The 17,539-nt window shown below is 39.7% G+C and overlaps 1 protein-coding gene across 1 annotated transcript in view; it reads right to left on the bottom strand.

Annotated features, from left to right (window-relative positions):
* The window catches only part of tbc1d22b (TBC1 domain family, member 22B), an 83,158-nt gene that overhangs the window by 14,071 nt on the left and 51,548 nt on the right, over positions 1 to 17,539 (bottom strand). The window contains exons 8-10 of the mRNA XM_036579359.1: positions 15,761 to 15,867; positions 10,263 to 10,338; positions 1,526 to 1,653 (exon numbers count right to left, since the gene is read on the bottom strand). Coding sequence (XP_036435252.1) covers positions 1,526 to 1,653; positions 10,263 to 10,338; positions 15,761 to 15,867 — 311 coding nt within the window. The remainder of the gene's footprint in view (positions 1 to 1,525; positions 1,654 to 10,262; positions 10,339 to 15,760; positions 15,868 to 17,539) is intronic.

Here is a 17,539-nt window from a genome sequence, read left to right as displayed (position 1 = left end):
TATTCTGTACTGTCCACCGCTAAGAGCTAATGCTTCCTGTACCACTGGTTTGGACACCATATATTCAGATTAGTAGAGATAAAAATAATTAGGATAATAAGTGGTCATTCAAAGACTTTAATCCCTATGAACACTCTATAAATGATAATTGGAGACAGTCCCTACTAGAACACCTACTTAAAACTAGTTAATCACTGCATTCAATAATATAAAACCACATTTGTTGTAGGTAAATGTATGAAATAACTGTAATCTGACACAGGTACTCAACTATTTCATGGAGAAGTATGAAATGATTCAAATATGATGCTAGTACTCTATAATTTCACAGGTTTCAAATCATTTCAAGGAATGTACCTGGAATGGTGTCAAAGTTTGACCCTTCAAACCATCCTCAGTTCAGGCCTGAAGCCCAGCTGCTTACACATATGTTGTCATGACTGACTCTGCCACTGTAGTTAGCTTTTAAACAAGTTCCCTTCATTACTCACTTGATAAAAGCTATTTCCAGCTACTGCAATGCCGCAAACTTTCACTGACGTACATCAAGTCTGAAGTGCCATTTGCAAGAAAAACACAGCGTCAATGCAGGCAACATCAGTAATTTGGCATAGAACTATGGATAAACCAACGAAGAGCAGACAAAAAGAGCAAAGTGAGAAGCTTCAGTTGCCCTTCAAACGAGACATAGCATAGCAACATGAAAGCAAAGTGCTACAGTCGCAGTGTTGGAATCATTCACTGAATATATGACATACGCACTCACTGGATGGAACATGCAGCCACTGTTGCTCCCACTGGATGTCCGTCATGCAAACTGTTCACTTAATGTGTTCACATCATTTTTATGTTTGGATTCATATAAACCCTGTGTTCATTATTCAAAACAATGTTATTGGATTACTAAAGTAATAAACACATTTTGATTAAGCTTAATTTGTCCACTTATATAGCTATAAAAAGGTTAAAAAAAAAAACAATTGGCACATTATTCCCGTGTTGGTGTGTTACTACCAAAAAATACTATAATATGCTATATGGTGGGTGTCCAAAAATCTGAGACTGCTGGTGAAAACGGTTTGATTTTGCAATCCTTTCTGATTTAAATTAATTTAATTTAAAGTTTTTCACTACAAATTATCTTATCATAAAAAATTGGAGTAAAAAGTATAGTCTTTATTATTATTATTTGTTTACATGAATTTCAGAATTTCTTAGTATTTGATATGTCCTTCTTTTTCTTTATTAACACTGCAATTGAGCTGGCATGGACTCCATAAATTTGGGCAAAAGTCTCTGACTGGTAGATCAAATCCACCTGAGAGCCGTCTGAACATGAGCTTCAATGGAAGGAATAATACGAAAAAATTTTCTGACCTTTTCCTACAAAGGCATTAACATGGTCAATTTCACAAATGTGCTATTTTGAGTAAACTAGCCATTATTAATATGACAAATGAACTTGAGCAGTAGTGTATAACCATCCGCTGTGCATGAGGTGTGAGTTGGCTGCAGCTATGTGTACCTGGTAGGTGTCCCACAGACGGATGGTGCAGCGCAGCGGCAGCTCCCTCATCAGCAGGTTGTTCATCCAGCGGAAGGCAAACTGCAGGTACTCCACCTCACACTTCTTAAAGTGAAGGTGGACATCCTCTGGAGCGGGACAGAGAGGGGACATGCGCACACATTCAGTTTACAGTCTCTTTCAGTAACTTCAGTCTGGATGTTAAACAGCTTTCTCTGTCATTTCAGAACCATCTACAGGTCTGTTACTCATTCTGAACACATCTAACACTTTCATTTTTACAGCTTCCAGAATTATTTGAAGCATACAGTACCGTTCAAAGGTTTGGAATCACACTGCAATAATTTTTATTATCTTACAACAAAAACACTACGTTACGATATGATGTAGCCCTGAATATTATAAACCAGACCTCAAAAGGTGTTTTTAGATGTTTTATTCAATATTTCAGTTATTAAATGATAAATAATAAACTATAATCTATTTGCAAACTTTTTCTCCCCAAGTTATTTACAAAAATCTACAGCTCCGTTTTCACTCTAGATAATTAATAAATAAATAAATAAATAAATAAAAGTATTATCATCATTGTTATTCTTCTTGTTCTTGTTCTTCTTCTTCTTATTATTATTATAATACAATTTTATAAACAGATTCCTATTTATTATTTGAAATTATTATCTATGAAGGTGCATAGGTCCTATATATTTGTATTATTTTTAATATGGATGCATCGAAATTTTGGCGTTTGGCCAAAAACTGAAAGTGGTACTTCCGGGAAAAAAGACAGAGAAAAGGATGGTTAGTGCAGGCACATTCAAACAGTTTGAGCAGCAGCAGACCAACAGTGAAACGCTCAAAACCAGTCTGATTCAGCTTAGATCTGCGATCTTTAAGGTCTTTAAGCGGAATGGAAATACTAAAGTTGCACCGATACTGTTACCGAAGCAGTTTCTGACGTGTTCTGACGTAACTTAACATGCTGGTGAATATCACATGCTGGTAGACGAGCAGCAGTAGAAATGCTCATGGCGAAATCTCTAACGCCAGAAAGGCAACAGTAGTGGGTGACATACCGGTTTCATTTCACCAATATGTCTCAAATACACTAGATATGCAACATACAAACAGTATGAGTTAATGTTAGTCCAGGTTGGTACTGACGAAGCGAACATTAGAGATGCAAATGGAAGGACTCACTGGTCTTTTGGGGTAATGACAGCCTTTGGTCTTGGTTTAGCCCTTAGCATATCAGCCCGCTAGCCAGGCCTGTGTGTCCACTAGCCCTGCCTGCGATGTACCTCTGTCGGTCAGCTTCATCACACAGCTCCGGGGCTTTGCGAACTTTTGCTGCGACCAGAAAACCTGCGACCCAACTGCTACTACCACTGTTAGCATAAATGACTGTGATATGTACTGAATCCCAGCAGAGTCTGACGCTCTGAGATGTGAGCACGAGTGAACAAGATGCACTTGTGACAAATGACTTAAGAAATCTGGATGTAAAACAACATTCAGCAGTATTACTAATTATTAATTATATAATAGTAAATAAATAAAAATAGGTTTGTGTTAAATATCAGAAATGGTTATTTAGTTGGGTTAGACAGAGTTAGTATCGCTATCAGTATTCACTACTGGCCGACAGTCCAAGGATCAGGTATCAGTACCGAATCTGAAAAAGTGGTATCAGTGCCTGGAAATCACATCAATAATACTGCTAATAGCTGGAGACACTTCAGACTGGTGGATAGGAGTTCTAAAGCCACAAGCTCTACATAAAACAAGGTGTTTTCTTCATTATTGTGGAGGTTAGAAATCATGAACCATTATATTTTCTTATATTAAAGTCTTCTAGTTCTCGGTTTTCTTTTCAAACATGGAAATTACTGCCTTTTAAGGATCATCTGCCTTTTTATGTTAATTCAAAAGCATAAACAAAATGGCAAATTATATATTAAAATAACTCTCTCTTGGTTTTTGGTTTTCCTGAATTTTGGTTTTAGTCAAGAATTGTCAGTAACTATATACATCTGTCTGCAAAAAATGTGCTTAAATTACTGAAAATACTGAAATAATATTAACAATTCCAAAGCTTTGAATGGTGGTGCAGGTGTTACTCAATTGGCTTTGATCATTTAATAAGGTTTACCACAAGGACAAAGGTTGCCTGACACTTCAGCTTATTCTTAATAATATTTACAAAACATGAAAGTGTAAGATCTCATGATTTTCTTACACAGCTCTACTCTGTATCACAGAAGTCTTTCTATCAGTGTAGAAGGAGACAACATGCTTTTCACATGTATTTCTTGAACTTCTTACAATGAAATGACGTTAATCTAATCCTGATTCAGAGTTCTGTACATTTCATTTATACTGAAACAATACAGAAATCTGCTTTATTTCTCTTGAGACCATCTTAAGAATTTCCTTTAGGAAGTTTGGTGAAAACAATAACAAAAAACATCAAGCACTTCTAGCCATTTAAAATTCTGAGCTTTATAAGAAAAGGAAAACAATAGGCTTACTGATTTCTGAAGCACAGGTGGCATCAAATTCCACCCGTACCTGTCTCACCAAATTTAGACTACACCCCCCACAGAGCTCCACATAATTACATTCAGTTGGAAATAAAGGAGAGGGTGAAGGCAAAAGGCTCAGAGCCAGGAGCCCTGAGAATAAGGATGTTTAATATATAAAGCTTTCCATTCAGCAGAGGAAGGGAAGAATAAGGATGGCATTTAGAACGAGCCTGTATTGACTGCGCTCATGATGGATATCACCGAAGTCTGAAGCAGCCCCAAGAGGAGAATAATGGAAACCACATCTATCAGAATGATAATGGACACTTTAACAGAGCCAAAGCAATATAAACTCCCAATGAAGAAAGAAAATCAACTACTTACAATTTCAAAAAGCTTTTCGGTATCGAGTGCTTTCTCAATATATTACGCAAGCTTTGCATCACAAGGGATCCCAAACAGTCAGCTGTGTGTCGCATGCGTAAAGTGAATGAGACTTTTAACATTTAATCTGAAATTTATATTCTCTTTGAAATTTCATCTCTAACATTGCCTCACTCTCACGCTTTATATTTCTTTTTCCCCTCTGAGACGGAGAATCGTTCCCATCCACTTCTTCTCCATTTTTCTCTCTTTCTCACCATGTTCCAGCTTGCTTTCACACCCTAATCGTGGGGACTTATGAAGAAATTGATTTCCCTGCCCGTCTCCCTGGTAAAGCTATACGCCCTGCCATCACTCACTGGATCTGCTCATGCTCACAGCACCTGTTCTGGGGCGAAAGCTTGTGATAAGTTAATATTAAGTAATAAGTTAGCGATAAGCAGAGAGGAACCCTGAGGGCCTTCTATGCCTTAAAGGAAAGCCTGATAATTTCTGGGATGTAACAAATACATGTCTGTACATTTTAGATCATTTTCATTTAACAGAAACATCACGTTTGTAGTAATTAAAGTCTGGAATTATTAATGTTCTTATTCCATTGTTAAGTTTTGATTGAAAACATTACTGTCTCCTGTGTTATCTATGTAGGTACAGCCATGCGTTCTCATTGGCTAGGCCTTCAGGAGCTGAACTGAAGGCCTAATGTTTCAGATTAAACATTAAAATAATTAGGAGGTGACAGTGGAATCAACCAATCATGTTGTGATTTACAATGAGTGAGACCAATTTCTTGAATAAAATCATTACTCTAGGCCTTCTGGAAGTTTTAGATGCAACACAGACTGACAAATCTTACCAGGTTTCAGTCAGTTGTTGTAAACTGACAAACCTGGTCAGCACAGACCTGCTGCACATGTTATAAATGGAAAACAGTGGCAGCAGCTCTATGAAGTCTTTACTGGAAAAGTCTTCAATGTACAATGTAAAATGGTAATATGTCTGTTATAAGCTCCAAATTCCCATAAATTAGGTGTAAATGTTCGTGTTCACCAGCATCAGGTTTTAGAAACCCCATATGGGCCACTAACAAAAACTAGCATTATTTTTTCTCTTTTGACAGGTTTTTGACATTTATAGTGTGTAATAAAGGCTTAGCCCTAACAGTTATGGTTCACCACTGGTAATAAGCTAGTAATAAGGTCTATAAGTATTATGTGAGTTTAACTGTCCAGGGTCATGGAGGACCCTTAAAAGGGAGGGGTCTGCTGACCAAATCCAAACACAATTTAGACCTTTTTGAGGTCCCCTACAGTCATTTTTATATGAAAATCTTGTATTGCAAAAAATATAGATTTATAGGAGAAGGAGTAACATTAAAGTGACATTAATGTAATTTTGTTGAACCATAAATTCTAAAGGGTTCAAACAATATCAGGAGAAGCTACCATTTTCAACTGCGGTAAAAACTGCCCACTGAGTGTCACCAGGAGAAGAAAAGATCCTCAGGTAAAGATGGGAAAGAAATGTGGATTAGCAAGAGATAAATTAGGTAACTTAAGGTGAAGGGAAAAATCATAATGCAGTTTTCCTCTGTACTGAGTGTATCAGAGAGGGTCTCTGAGGTAACTGAGCCCTCCTGAGATTAGAAAGGGGAGAAATCAGTTCCAGTGGATCTCACTGTTCAAAGGAGAAGCACTGCCAAAGATTAAAGCTGGGTCTTAGAGCCACTCCAGTCTTGGTATGTTAAGTTTTGTTTCCTTTGTCATAAAGTTTCAAAGTACTTGATAATAATTTTAGTATTCATAAAGATCTGAAAGGCTGAAATGGACCAGAGATTAGCACTCTTATTTAAAATAATTGAGTATTGTACAAATGCAATCATGAAGAGATGTTCAATATAAACGCTGATTTCAGATCAGCCCTCGCACGTCGAGAGGTTTGAGTCACATGAACCCAAAAAAAGAAACAACCTTTACAAGAAAGGAGAGAGAACAGTAGGCAGGTGCTTTAATGGCTCACCTAATTGCTGCCGAACTGATACTCAGAAGTGATGTTAATGATATTCTTAGAAATGTTTCTGAATGTCGGGTTCACCCTCTCTGCACTGTTAAAACTACTAAAAAAATTTAAAAATACAAGTTTCATTTTTTAGGTTTGCCATATTAAAGTAATTCTAGTTAAAAGCTTTTCAAATGTCAATGCACTTTGTTCAACTACTGTCTGCTTCATATACACACAGCTTGCAACCTACAACTGCAGAGAACGTGTGAAGGCACATAATGTATGTTTCCAGTCACAAATTGCATGCATAAGGTGTAAAATGTCTGTAACCATGCTAATCAGACCCTATAAAAGAATATTACTACGTTCCAAAGCCTAGGCTACAGCCGAGGTAGGCTGCATTTCTCGGCCGCTACGTCATAGAAGACTGTTCCAAAGTGCAGCCTACGTTCTGAGAGATTTTGAGGACGCAACAGTTCTCTGTGCATGAACACCGCAAAGGAAAACAAAGACCCTTTCACAGTACTGAAACAGCATTAACTAGAGTAGTAAATGATCTTCTTGTGTCTCTGGCCATATTTCCATACTAGTTCTTCTAGATCTCAGCGCAGCGTTTGATACTATCGACCACAAGATCTTCTTTGATAGGCTGGTTGGTATTAAAGGACAGGCTTTGTCATGGTTCCAATCCTATCTGACTGATCATAATCAATTTGTCAGTGTTAACAATAAACACTCTGATTGTATGCTAGTAAAATATGGTGTCCCCCAAGGATCAGTGCTCGGGCCGCTGCTTTTCTCTCTGTACAAGCCTCTTGGTAACATATTCGCAGGTTCAGCGTTAGTTTTCACTGCTATGCGGACGACACACAACTTTACATATCTGCTAAACCAAATGAGGCTCTGAATCTAAACAAACTTGAAGAATGTGGTAAAAATATCAAAGGCTGGATGACCAACAATTTGCTTCTTCTTAATCCAAACAAAACTGAGGTCCTACCCAAAGCAGTGAGGTCTCAACTCTCCAAATTTGTACTAAATTTAGATGGCCATACGGTCATTCCAAGCACTACTGTAAAAAATCTAGGCATCATCTTCGATTCCAGTCTCTCTTTTGATACACACATTTGCAACATCGTTAGAACCGCATTCATTCACTTGCGTAACATCGCTAAACTACGTAATACTCTATCCCTAAAAGATGCGTAAAAGCTGGTGCATGCCTTTATAACTAACACCCTTTTAGCTGGATGCTCCAACTAATTACTAAATAAGCACCAACTCGTCCAGAATGCAGCTGCTAGAGTCCTTACAAGGACCAAAAATTTGACCATATATACCCAATCCTGTCGTCATGACACTGGCTACCTGTTAAATTTCGTGTAGAGTACAAGATTCTTCTCTTAATGTATAAATCATTAAATGGCTTGGCCCTGCTGTATCTTAGTGAATTAACTCAATCATACGAACCCAGACGCATGTTCCGCTCACAAAATAGCGGCTTGCTGACAGTTCCTTGAATTAGAAAAACCACAGCAGGTGGTCGAGCATTTTTCTACGTAGCCCCGAAATTGTGGAATCATCTCCCAACCTCTGTTCGGGAGTTTGCACTATTACTCTCTAACATATCTCCATAAACGGACTTAACTTACAAACTGTTTGCCTCTCTCTTGCTCTCTCTCTCCTTCTATCTTCTCTATGAGCTGATGACTGTCCTCCCCGCTTGATCCTGATGGATAATTTTGGAACATCAAGGAGCTACCAGCATCGTGGAATTATTCTCCAGGATTTACAAGCACTAAATCTTATGACAAGTTGCAATACCTGCCCATCCTGCTAATCAATATCTCTCTCTCTCTTTATTTGAGCCCCCTGAGCGACTTTTGCCTGAGTTGTCATATGGGTGCCACCAGAGCTGCTAGAGTCACCAGAGCTCCATCCCTGTTGGCTGATTACCTGCCCCTCCTGCCTGACCTGATGATGCTCTCCTGCTCGTCAGCCTGCATGACTAGAATTACCACAGTGGAGCCACCAGTATCTGGCACTGATCATGAACCCTATGTCTCGCTTTGAGAGAGAACCTAACTTTACATTACTTCCTCCTGATTTAATCAGAATATTTCTGACAGATGTTCAAGCTCTAAGCTTCTTCGTTGTATCTTGCCATAAAATCTCATTAGCTATGTCAGTCTCTCTTCATCCGGGGTTGACCAGAGGAGGATGGGTTCCTCCCTTGAGCCTAGGTTCCTCTCGAGGTTTCTTCCTCTTACTCCTAGGGAGTTTTTCACCTCTGGCTTGCTCATGGGGGGCTTGGACCTGAATTTAGTTCCTTATGTCCATATACGGACTCCTTTTCATTTTCTTTTTTATTCTTTTGAATAAAATAAACTTCCATAAACTGCTTTGCTGTAAAGCTGCTTCGAGACAACACTAGTTGTAAAAAGCACTATACAAATAAATGTTGTTGTTGTTAAAAAAAACAAAAAAACAAACCAGCACTACGAAAATGGCGCAAAACAAAGCCATTGGAGCAGAGCTTGTTTTAAAATGTAAGTTGTTCACATACTAGAATTCATCTTCGTTACCTCATAAAGCGTAATGACTAAAGCATTTATACATATATCACATTTTATTGCGATGTATTTGTGTATGTGTAATTTATTGTACTACATAAGAACATCTCCATTTCTGTGAAGAAATGAAAAAGCAACAAACACAAGGCAACGGGCTCCATTTTATCTCAAATCCTCACAAGTTTCGCGCTGCAATTGCAAGAGAGGGATCTTTCTGGTTACGTCACCATGCAGCCTTGTTAGGACTGATCCATTTGTGTGATCCAGTCATCATAGAACAGTCCTACTGAGGACCCGACCTACCTCGGCTGCAGCCTAGGCTTTGGAACACAGCTTATGGCTTAGTTAAACTGGCTATCAATTGACAGTCTCACAGACGGCCCAAACAGCTAACGGGCTAACAGTCAGCAAAATTTATAGCACAGCTCGAAATTGAAATACTTTCTCAAGGACTCATGAATTGAAAGTGAAATATTTTACATGCATGTCTTTCCAACTTCAAATGTTTCCTTCATGTAAAGCTGCCGTAAATATGAAATCCAGCGTGTAAATGGGAAAGTCGACCTCGATTAGCTTAGTGTGAAAATAATATATTGATTCACAAACAGATGCTAGTAAAAATTAGCATTATTGTAACAATATAAAGCTAATAAAATGAGGCTTTACAAAAGAAACAAGTTATATTACAAGAGTTTAGAAACTGTGCTCTGCAGAAACAAGAAAAATACAACTAGTTGAGATATATACATACATATACACACACACACACATATATATATATACACACACACATACATACACACACACACACACACACACACACACATATATATATATATATATATATATATATATACATACATACACACACACACACATACATATATATACACACACACACATATATATATATACACATACACACACATACATATATATATACACACATACATATATATATATATATACACACACACATATATATATACACATATATATACACATACATATATACATATATATATATATATATATATATATATATATATATATATATATATGTATATATATATACACACACACACACACACACACACACACACATATATATATACATACACACACACACACACACACACACACACATATATATATACATACACACACACACACACACATATATATATACATATATGTGTATGTTTTCACACACACACCCCTCAGAATGGACTGCTATAAGGATGCAGGTCTCACCGTCTATCCTGCTGACGAGCTCCTCCAGAGCCTTCACTTTGGTCTGAATGCCAGGCTGAGCAAATGTGTAGTTATCCTGCAAGAGCAAAACATACATCATCAGTAACACTGATAGACACACTACTTCCCTAAATGGCTTTCTATTAGCACTGCTTTTAATGCTGCACTGCTGCGTAGCGCTGAGCTTAATTAACTGAAACCACTCAGAGTGTTCTCTTTTTCTTTCTCCCTCTCAGTCTCTCCATCGCCTCCTCTCCCTTCTCTTTTGTCTTTTCTCACTGCTTTTTTCTCTCTCTTTCTTTAACTCTCCCACACACAGAACCCCTCGCTTCACACTTGCCAAGCTTCTGCCAGCACTATTGTGTCTCTCTACTGCTCTACATCAAGAATGATGTTCTGTACACTTTCAGAAAGAACACAGTGCACTGCAGCCAACAAACAGCACACTGTGTAACTGTATTCACTGTAATTACCTAACTGCATCTTGAAAACTTATCTTGCAGAAGCACTAGAGCCAGTTCTTTGTTTTAAAAGAAAAGCGACCATATCGGACACAGTTTTGTTACAGCAACAATATAAAACAAGTCATTTAAATGACAAGTGATTCCAGACTTCTGAAAGGCAGTGTGTTCTTACATATCTGTGTGTTCTACTACTATTTTACAGTATTTAGTGTGTCCACTCTTAGCCTTTATTCCAGCTTCTATTCTTTTTAAGAGACCTGCTTTCAGTTTTTCAAAGAAAAAAAAAACTGCAGGGTGATTTTTCCACATGTCCAAAGTTCAGTCGTAGAAGTTGGTTGTATTTACTGTTTCTCATAATCCAAATTACACTCAGCTGAGTGTGAAGTGGTTGGAGTCCATGGTACTAGCCCGGAAAAGGATGGCATTCCCACTCCAGGTTAGGGGAAAGGACCTGCCCCAGGTGGAGGAGTTTCTCAGGGTCTTGTTCATGCGATGAGAATTGTGAGATCGGCCGCAGGCTGGGACAGGCGGCAGCAGTCTACTTGATAGGGTGAGGGGCTCGGTCATCCAGGAGGAGCTCGGTGTAGAGCGGCTACTCCTCCAAATTGAGAGGAGCCAGTTGAGGTGGTTCGGGCATCTGATCAAGATGATCCCTGGATGCCTCCCGGTGGGGTGGTTACCAGGCACGGCCTACTGGGACAAGACCCCGAGGTCGTCCTAGGACCCGCTGGAGGGATTATATCTCCAAGTTGGCCTGGGAGCTGCTCGGGGACCCCCGGAATGAGCTGGAGGAAGTTGCCGGGGGACAGGGTCGTCTGGGTTTCCCTGCTCTCCCACCTGCTACTGCGATCTCATCTGGATTAAGCGGTTAAAGACGATGAATGAATGAATGAATGAAAAGATGAACAATCCAAATAACCCCAGTTACAAATTTGGACTCTTCAGTCCACAAAACTGACTCAACATCTTAGATGTCTAGTTTTGGTGTTCCAGTGCAAATTTTCTTCTCGTTTTGTAAAGTCCTCTCAAACACATTTAACTACACTATACTGCCAAAAGTATTCACTGGTCTGCCTTCACATGCATATGTACTTGAGTGACATTCCATTCTTAATCCATAGGGTTTAATATGATGTCAGCCCACCCTTTGCAGCTATAACAGCTTCAACTCTTCTGGGAAGGCTTTCCACAAGGTTTAGGAGTGTGTTTATGAAAATTTTTGACCATTCTTCCAGAAGCACATTTGTGAGGTCAGACACTGTTGGACAAGAAGGCCTGGCTCGCAGTCTCCACTCTAATTAATCCCAAAAGTGTTCTATCGGGTTGAGGTCAGGACTCTGTGCAGGCCAGTCAAGTTCTTCCACACCAAACTCGCTCATCCATGTCTTTATGGACCTTGCTTTGTGCACTGGTGCGCAGTCATGTTGGAACAGGAAGGGGCCGTCCCCAAACTGTTCCCACAAAGTTGGGAGCATGAAATTGCCCAAAATCTCTTGGTCTGCTGAAGCATTAAGAGGAGCCGAGCCCAATTCCTGAAAAAGAACCCCACACCATAATCCCCCCCACCAAACTTTACACTTGGCACAATGCAGTCAGACAAGTACCGTTCTCCTGGCAACCGCCAAACCCAGACTCGTCCATCGGATTGCCAGACGGAGAACCGTGATTCGTCACTCCAGAAAACACGTCTCCACTGCTCTCGAGTCCAGTGGTGGCGCTTTACACCACTGCATTCGACGCTCTGCATTGCGCTTGGTGATGTAAGGCTTGGATGCAGCTGCTCGGCCATGGAAACCCATTCCATGAAGCTCTCTATGCTGTTCTTGAGCTAATCTGAAGGCCACATGAAGTTTGGAGGTCTGTAGCGACTGACTGCAGAAAGTTGGCGACCTCAGCATCCGCTGACCCCGCTCTGTCATTTTACGTGCTGTCGTTCCCAATCGCTTCCACTTTGCTATAATACCACTGACAGTTGACTGTGGAATATTTAGTAGTGAGAAAATTTCACGACTGGACTTGCGCAAGTGGCATCCTATCACGGTACCAGGCTGGAATTCACTGAGCTCCTGAGAGCGACCCATTCTTTCACTAATGTTTGTAGAAGCAGTCTGCAGGCCTAGGTGCTTGGTTTTATACACCTGTGGAAGTGATTGGAACACCTGAATTCAATGAATTGGATGGGTGAGTGAATACTTTTGGCAATATAGTATATGTTGAGGTCAGGCCGCTGGTGTGGCCAGTCCATCATTCTGAGAACACTAGCAGCTTCTTTGTTTGATGTACTGATTTGAATTTTCTTCTATTTCCTTTTCTCAGTAAAGCCTTCTTGACAACGACACATCCTTTCAGAGTTGTCTTCTCACAGTGGCAGGATGGACAGAAACACCTGTGGAGTTTTTTCAGATCTGAAGCAGCTTGGTTTTCTCCTCTCTCTTACAGGTGAAAGCTTTAAGTGCTGTTTATCTAATGGAGATCTACAAGTCTTGGTGGTCTACCAGGACTTGCATGGTTGTTAGGAGTCAGTTATGAAAACTCCTGTTTTTTCACTTATTTTAATTAAACTTTCCCCTTCGTTGTATAATTAGTTTATCTTAGATTTCATCTCCCGAGAAATATGAATGAATAATTTATACATAATGGCCATTTTCATTTCAGTCATACAAATGAGTTGGTCTCTGATTTTTGCACAGTTCGGTATACCCTAACAGTGTTGTTCTCTGATGAGCAGCGCTGAATGAGTTGAGACGTGTGTGACACATGCTGCAGATTAGGAGTGATTCTGTTTCTGATTCTCTGCCCGTAGCGGCCGGTGAGGGTCAGCGAGGGCCAGCGACCGTCTGTCGGGCTGCAGATCATGTCTCGGCCCAAGAGAACAAACGGCTGGATGGATGGATATAGAGGGATAGAGGGATGGAGAGAACGAGAGAGTGATACACGCAAGTATGTGTGTTAGCCTGTGGCTCAGATCAGTAAATCCAGCAGAACGGCGACAGTCACATGCTTTTACTGACCCTGCCTACAGGAGACTGCCCTGACCCCTCTGTGTGTATGAGAGAGAAAACGCACTGGGCTGACGTGTCCTGTCCTCAAGGCTGACGACCACAGCTTGTATACTTCTTTGAGCGAGTTGTATTCACTGTCTTTTCTTCAAAAAGACAACCTAACAGCGTGTGAGACACAATGTCACGCTGATAAACTACAGGAGATCCAAGGAGGTTCGCAGCATGGACCTTCAGATCTCTTCTGTAGTTTATCACAACGACACAGGAAATCTAAGAAAATCCATACAGTTTATCAGAAGGACATTGTGTTTTTGTTCTGAAGCTCTGACTGAACTCTTTCTTCAAACAGACAGTGGGAGAGCACAGAGCAGACACACACACAGCGTGCAAAAACACACATAGGTTTGTTTTTATGTCAGAATGTGGGATCATGTACATACAGTACTGTGCAAATGTCAGAGACCAGATTCATTTATTTACTTTCAAAGTCAAAATGGCCATTAAGTACAAGTTATTCATTTTTCAGTGTCAGGAAAAAAAGCAGAAAACATATCACTGCTGTCGGAACAAAACCTCATATTTCCAAAATGATAACTTTACAGGAGAAGGAAAAAACATACTTTATTTTTGATGTAAGTCAGTGGAACCAGAATTTTTCCCCAAGTAATTTTGGTTCTTTCTTCACGAAATTTACATACCATGTAAAGAACAACAAGTATTTTCAAATGTCAAAAATAGAAAAGCGACAAAAATGGAGATCTGAGGTTTTGTTTCGACAGCAGCGATATATTGAACAGAAAATGACACAAAAGCCTCAACTTCTATTTCTCAGGATTCTTCAGTATTCACTGTGTCCACCTTTTGCTTTTATTACAGCTTCAGTTCTTTTCAAGAGGAATCTGCAGGGAGATTTTTGCACACCTTCAAAGTTCAGTCCTAGAAGTTGGCTGCATTTTGATCAATCAGTTAACCTCTATTTAAACTCGGAGTACATCAAGAGAGACCTTCATTTACAAAGTAGCCGAGCCAATACAGAGACCAGGGATTGAGAAGTTGCTAAATGCTACAAATGCTAAAAAGTAAAGCTAAAAAGATTAAAATCAATAAACCATTAAAATGACAACAATATAGTAATATAGTAACTTGACAAAATAAGATAAAAATAAGGATAAATAAATATATAATCAATAAAATAAAGAAATAAAAGACATAAAACAATAGCTTGGCAATATTAACACAAATAAGAGCAGAATATTAAAAATGAAAGAATTGCTAAAAACATACCAAAAGTTAAAAAGTTAACTAAAGTCAAGTAAAACAGTTGCAGACTGAAGGTGGAGACCAAAAGTTTAAAATGTTCATGTGACACCACTGAGAGAAGCTTTAGAGATTCCTGTAATCAAATCAGGAGTAATAAATCCAATAATTACTGCAATAAATTCAGCTCACTGGTGCACATTTTCTCCTTCATATGACCCAAGTAATCTCAAACATATTCATATTCAAATTATGTTGAGGTCTGGACTCTGGGGTGGTCAGTCCATTTGTATGAGAACACAAGCAGCTTCTTAGATTTGCAACTGTTCTTCTTTTTCATCTATTTCTGTTACTCAGTAAAAGCCACAAATCCTATCAGGCCCATAGTTTTAGCATTTAGGCACCACAGTACTTAACAGCTGTTCTGACTGCAAATTAAATAAATGAAGGCTGGTCTCTGACTTTTACACTGTATTGTATAGCGTTGCTGTCCAAACCAAACCTCATGTCCAAAATGGCAACTTTTCAAGAGAAACATTCTTAAACATTCATGTAAATTAATACGAGACGTTCTGAGTAATTCTGGATCCTTGCTTTGGTCCATTCATCATGAAATGCTCATACCATTCTGCCCACCCCGATTTCATGGACTGTCAGTTTTAAGGACCATTTTGTTAAAAGATGAAAATGTAGATTTCAGATTTTCCAAAAAAAGTCCACTTATTCCTGTCCTGAAAATGTACAAAAACAAACACACACACACACACACACACACCTGTATTCCATCCAGAAGCTTGCTCATACACCAGAAGCTGTCGGCTTCGATGTTACGCTGTGTTTCCAGAGGCAGGGCGGCCATTTCAAAGTTCTCCACGTCCTCCTCTGTAAAACAGCACAAGAGTCAGAGAGTCATTCAGAGATCACAGATCCTCTCACTCCTCCCTCATGTGCTCTAGTTAACATTTCCTCAGGGTACCGATTCATGCCTGCGTGCTCAAACAACACATGGCTGTCAGAGCACGAACACTGTTCACATCTTATTCTCCTCATTCATTACTCCCTCTATTCCTCCCTCTCTCTTTCTCCCTCATTAATACCTTCTTTCCCTCTCCTGCTCCCTTTCATTAATACTCCTTCGTCCTTTCTTTCTTTCTTCTTCTCCACCTTTTTTTAATACTCTCTTGCTCCCCTTTCTTTAATTCTGTCCCACGCTTTCTTATTCTTTCTCTCTTGTTCTCTAAGACTCTCTCTTTCGATTCCCATAATACTCTCTCTCCCTAGCCTTTCTCAAGACTCGCTCCCTCTATCCTTTCTCAAAGACTCGCTCCCTCTATCCTTTCTCAAAGACTCGCTCCCTCTTCCTTTCTCAAAGACTCGCTACCTCTTTCCTTTCTCAAAGACTCGCTCCCTCTATCCTTTCTCAAAGACTCGCTCTCACTTTCCTTTCTCAAAGACTCGCTCTCACTTTCCTTTCTCAAAGACTCGCTCTCTCTATCCTTTCTCAAAAGACTCGCTCTCTCTATCCTCTCTCAAAGACTCTCTCCCTCTATCCTTTCTCAAAGACTCGCTCTCTCTATCCTTTCTCAAAAGACTCGCTCTCTCTATCCTCTCTCAAAGACTCGCTCCCTCTATCCTTTCTCAAAGACTCGCTCTCTCTATCCTTTCTCAAAAGACTCGCTCTCTCTATCCTCTCTCAAAGACTCGCTCTCTCTATCCTCTCTCAAAGACTCGCTCTCTCTATCCTCTCTCAAAGACTCTCTATCCTTTCTCAAAGACTCTCTCTCTATCCTTTCTCAAAGACTATCTCCCTCTCTATCCTTTCTCAAAGACTCGCTCCCTCTATCCTTTCTCAAAAGACTCGCTCTCTCTATCCTCTCTCAAAGACTCTCTATCCTTTCTCAAAGACTCTCTCTCTATCCTTTCTCAAAGACTCTCACTCTATCCTTTCTCAAAGACTCTCACTCTATCCTTTCTCAAAGACTCTCACTCAAAGACTCTCACTCTATCCTTTCTCAAAGACTCTCACTCTATCCTTTCTCAAAGACTCTCACTCAAAGACTCTCACTCTATCCTTTCTCAAAGACTCTCACTCTATCCTTTCTCAAAGACTCTCTATCCTCTCTCAAAGACTCTCTCTCTCTCTATCCTTTCTCAAAGACTCTCTCTCTATCCTTTCTCAAAGACTCTCTCCCTCTCTATCCTTTCTCAAAGACTCGCTCTCTCTATCCTCTCTCAAAGACTCTCTATCCTTTCTCAAAGACTCTCACTCTATCCTTTCTCAAAGACTCTCACTCTATCCTTTCTCAAAGACTCTCACTCTATCCTTTCTCAAAGACTCTCTCTCTATCCTTTCTCAAAGACTCTCTCCCTCTCTATCCTTTCTCAAAGACTCTCTATCCTTTCTCAAAGACTCTCACTCTATCCTTTCTCAAAGACTCTCTCTCTATCCTTTCTCAAAGACTCTCTCTCTCTATCCTCTCTCAAAGACTCTCTCTCTCTCTATCCTTTCTCAAAGACTCCCTCTCTATCCTTTCTCAAAGACTCTCTATCCTTT

Source organism: Colossoma macropomum, unplaced genomic scaffold (assembly GCF_904425465.1).
Source record: "Colossoma macropomum unplaced genomic scaffold, Colossoma_macropomum, whole genome shotgun sequence".
Taxonomy (NCBI): domain Eukaryota; kingdom Metazoa; phylum Chordata; class Actinopteri; order Characiformes; family Serrasalmidae; genus Colossoma; species Colossoma macropomum.
Note: the sequence above shows the minus strand (reverse complement) of the source record. Positions and strands in the feature narration are given on the sequence as shown.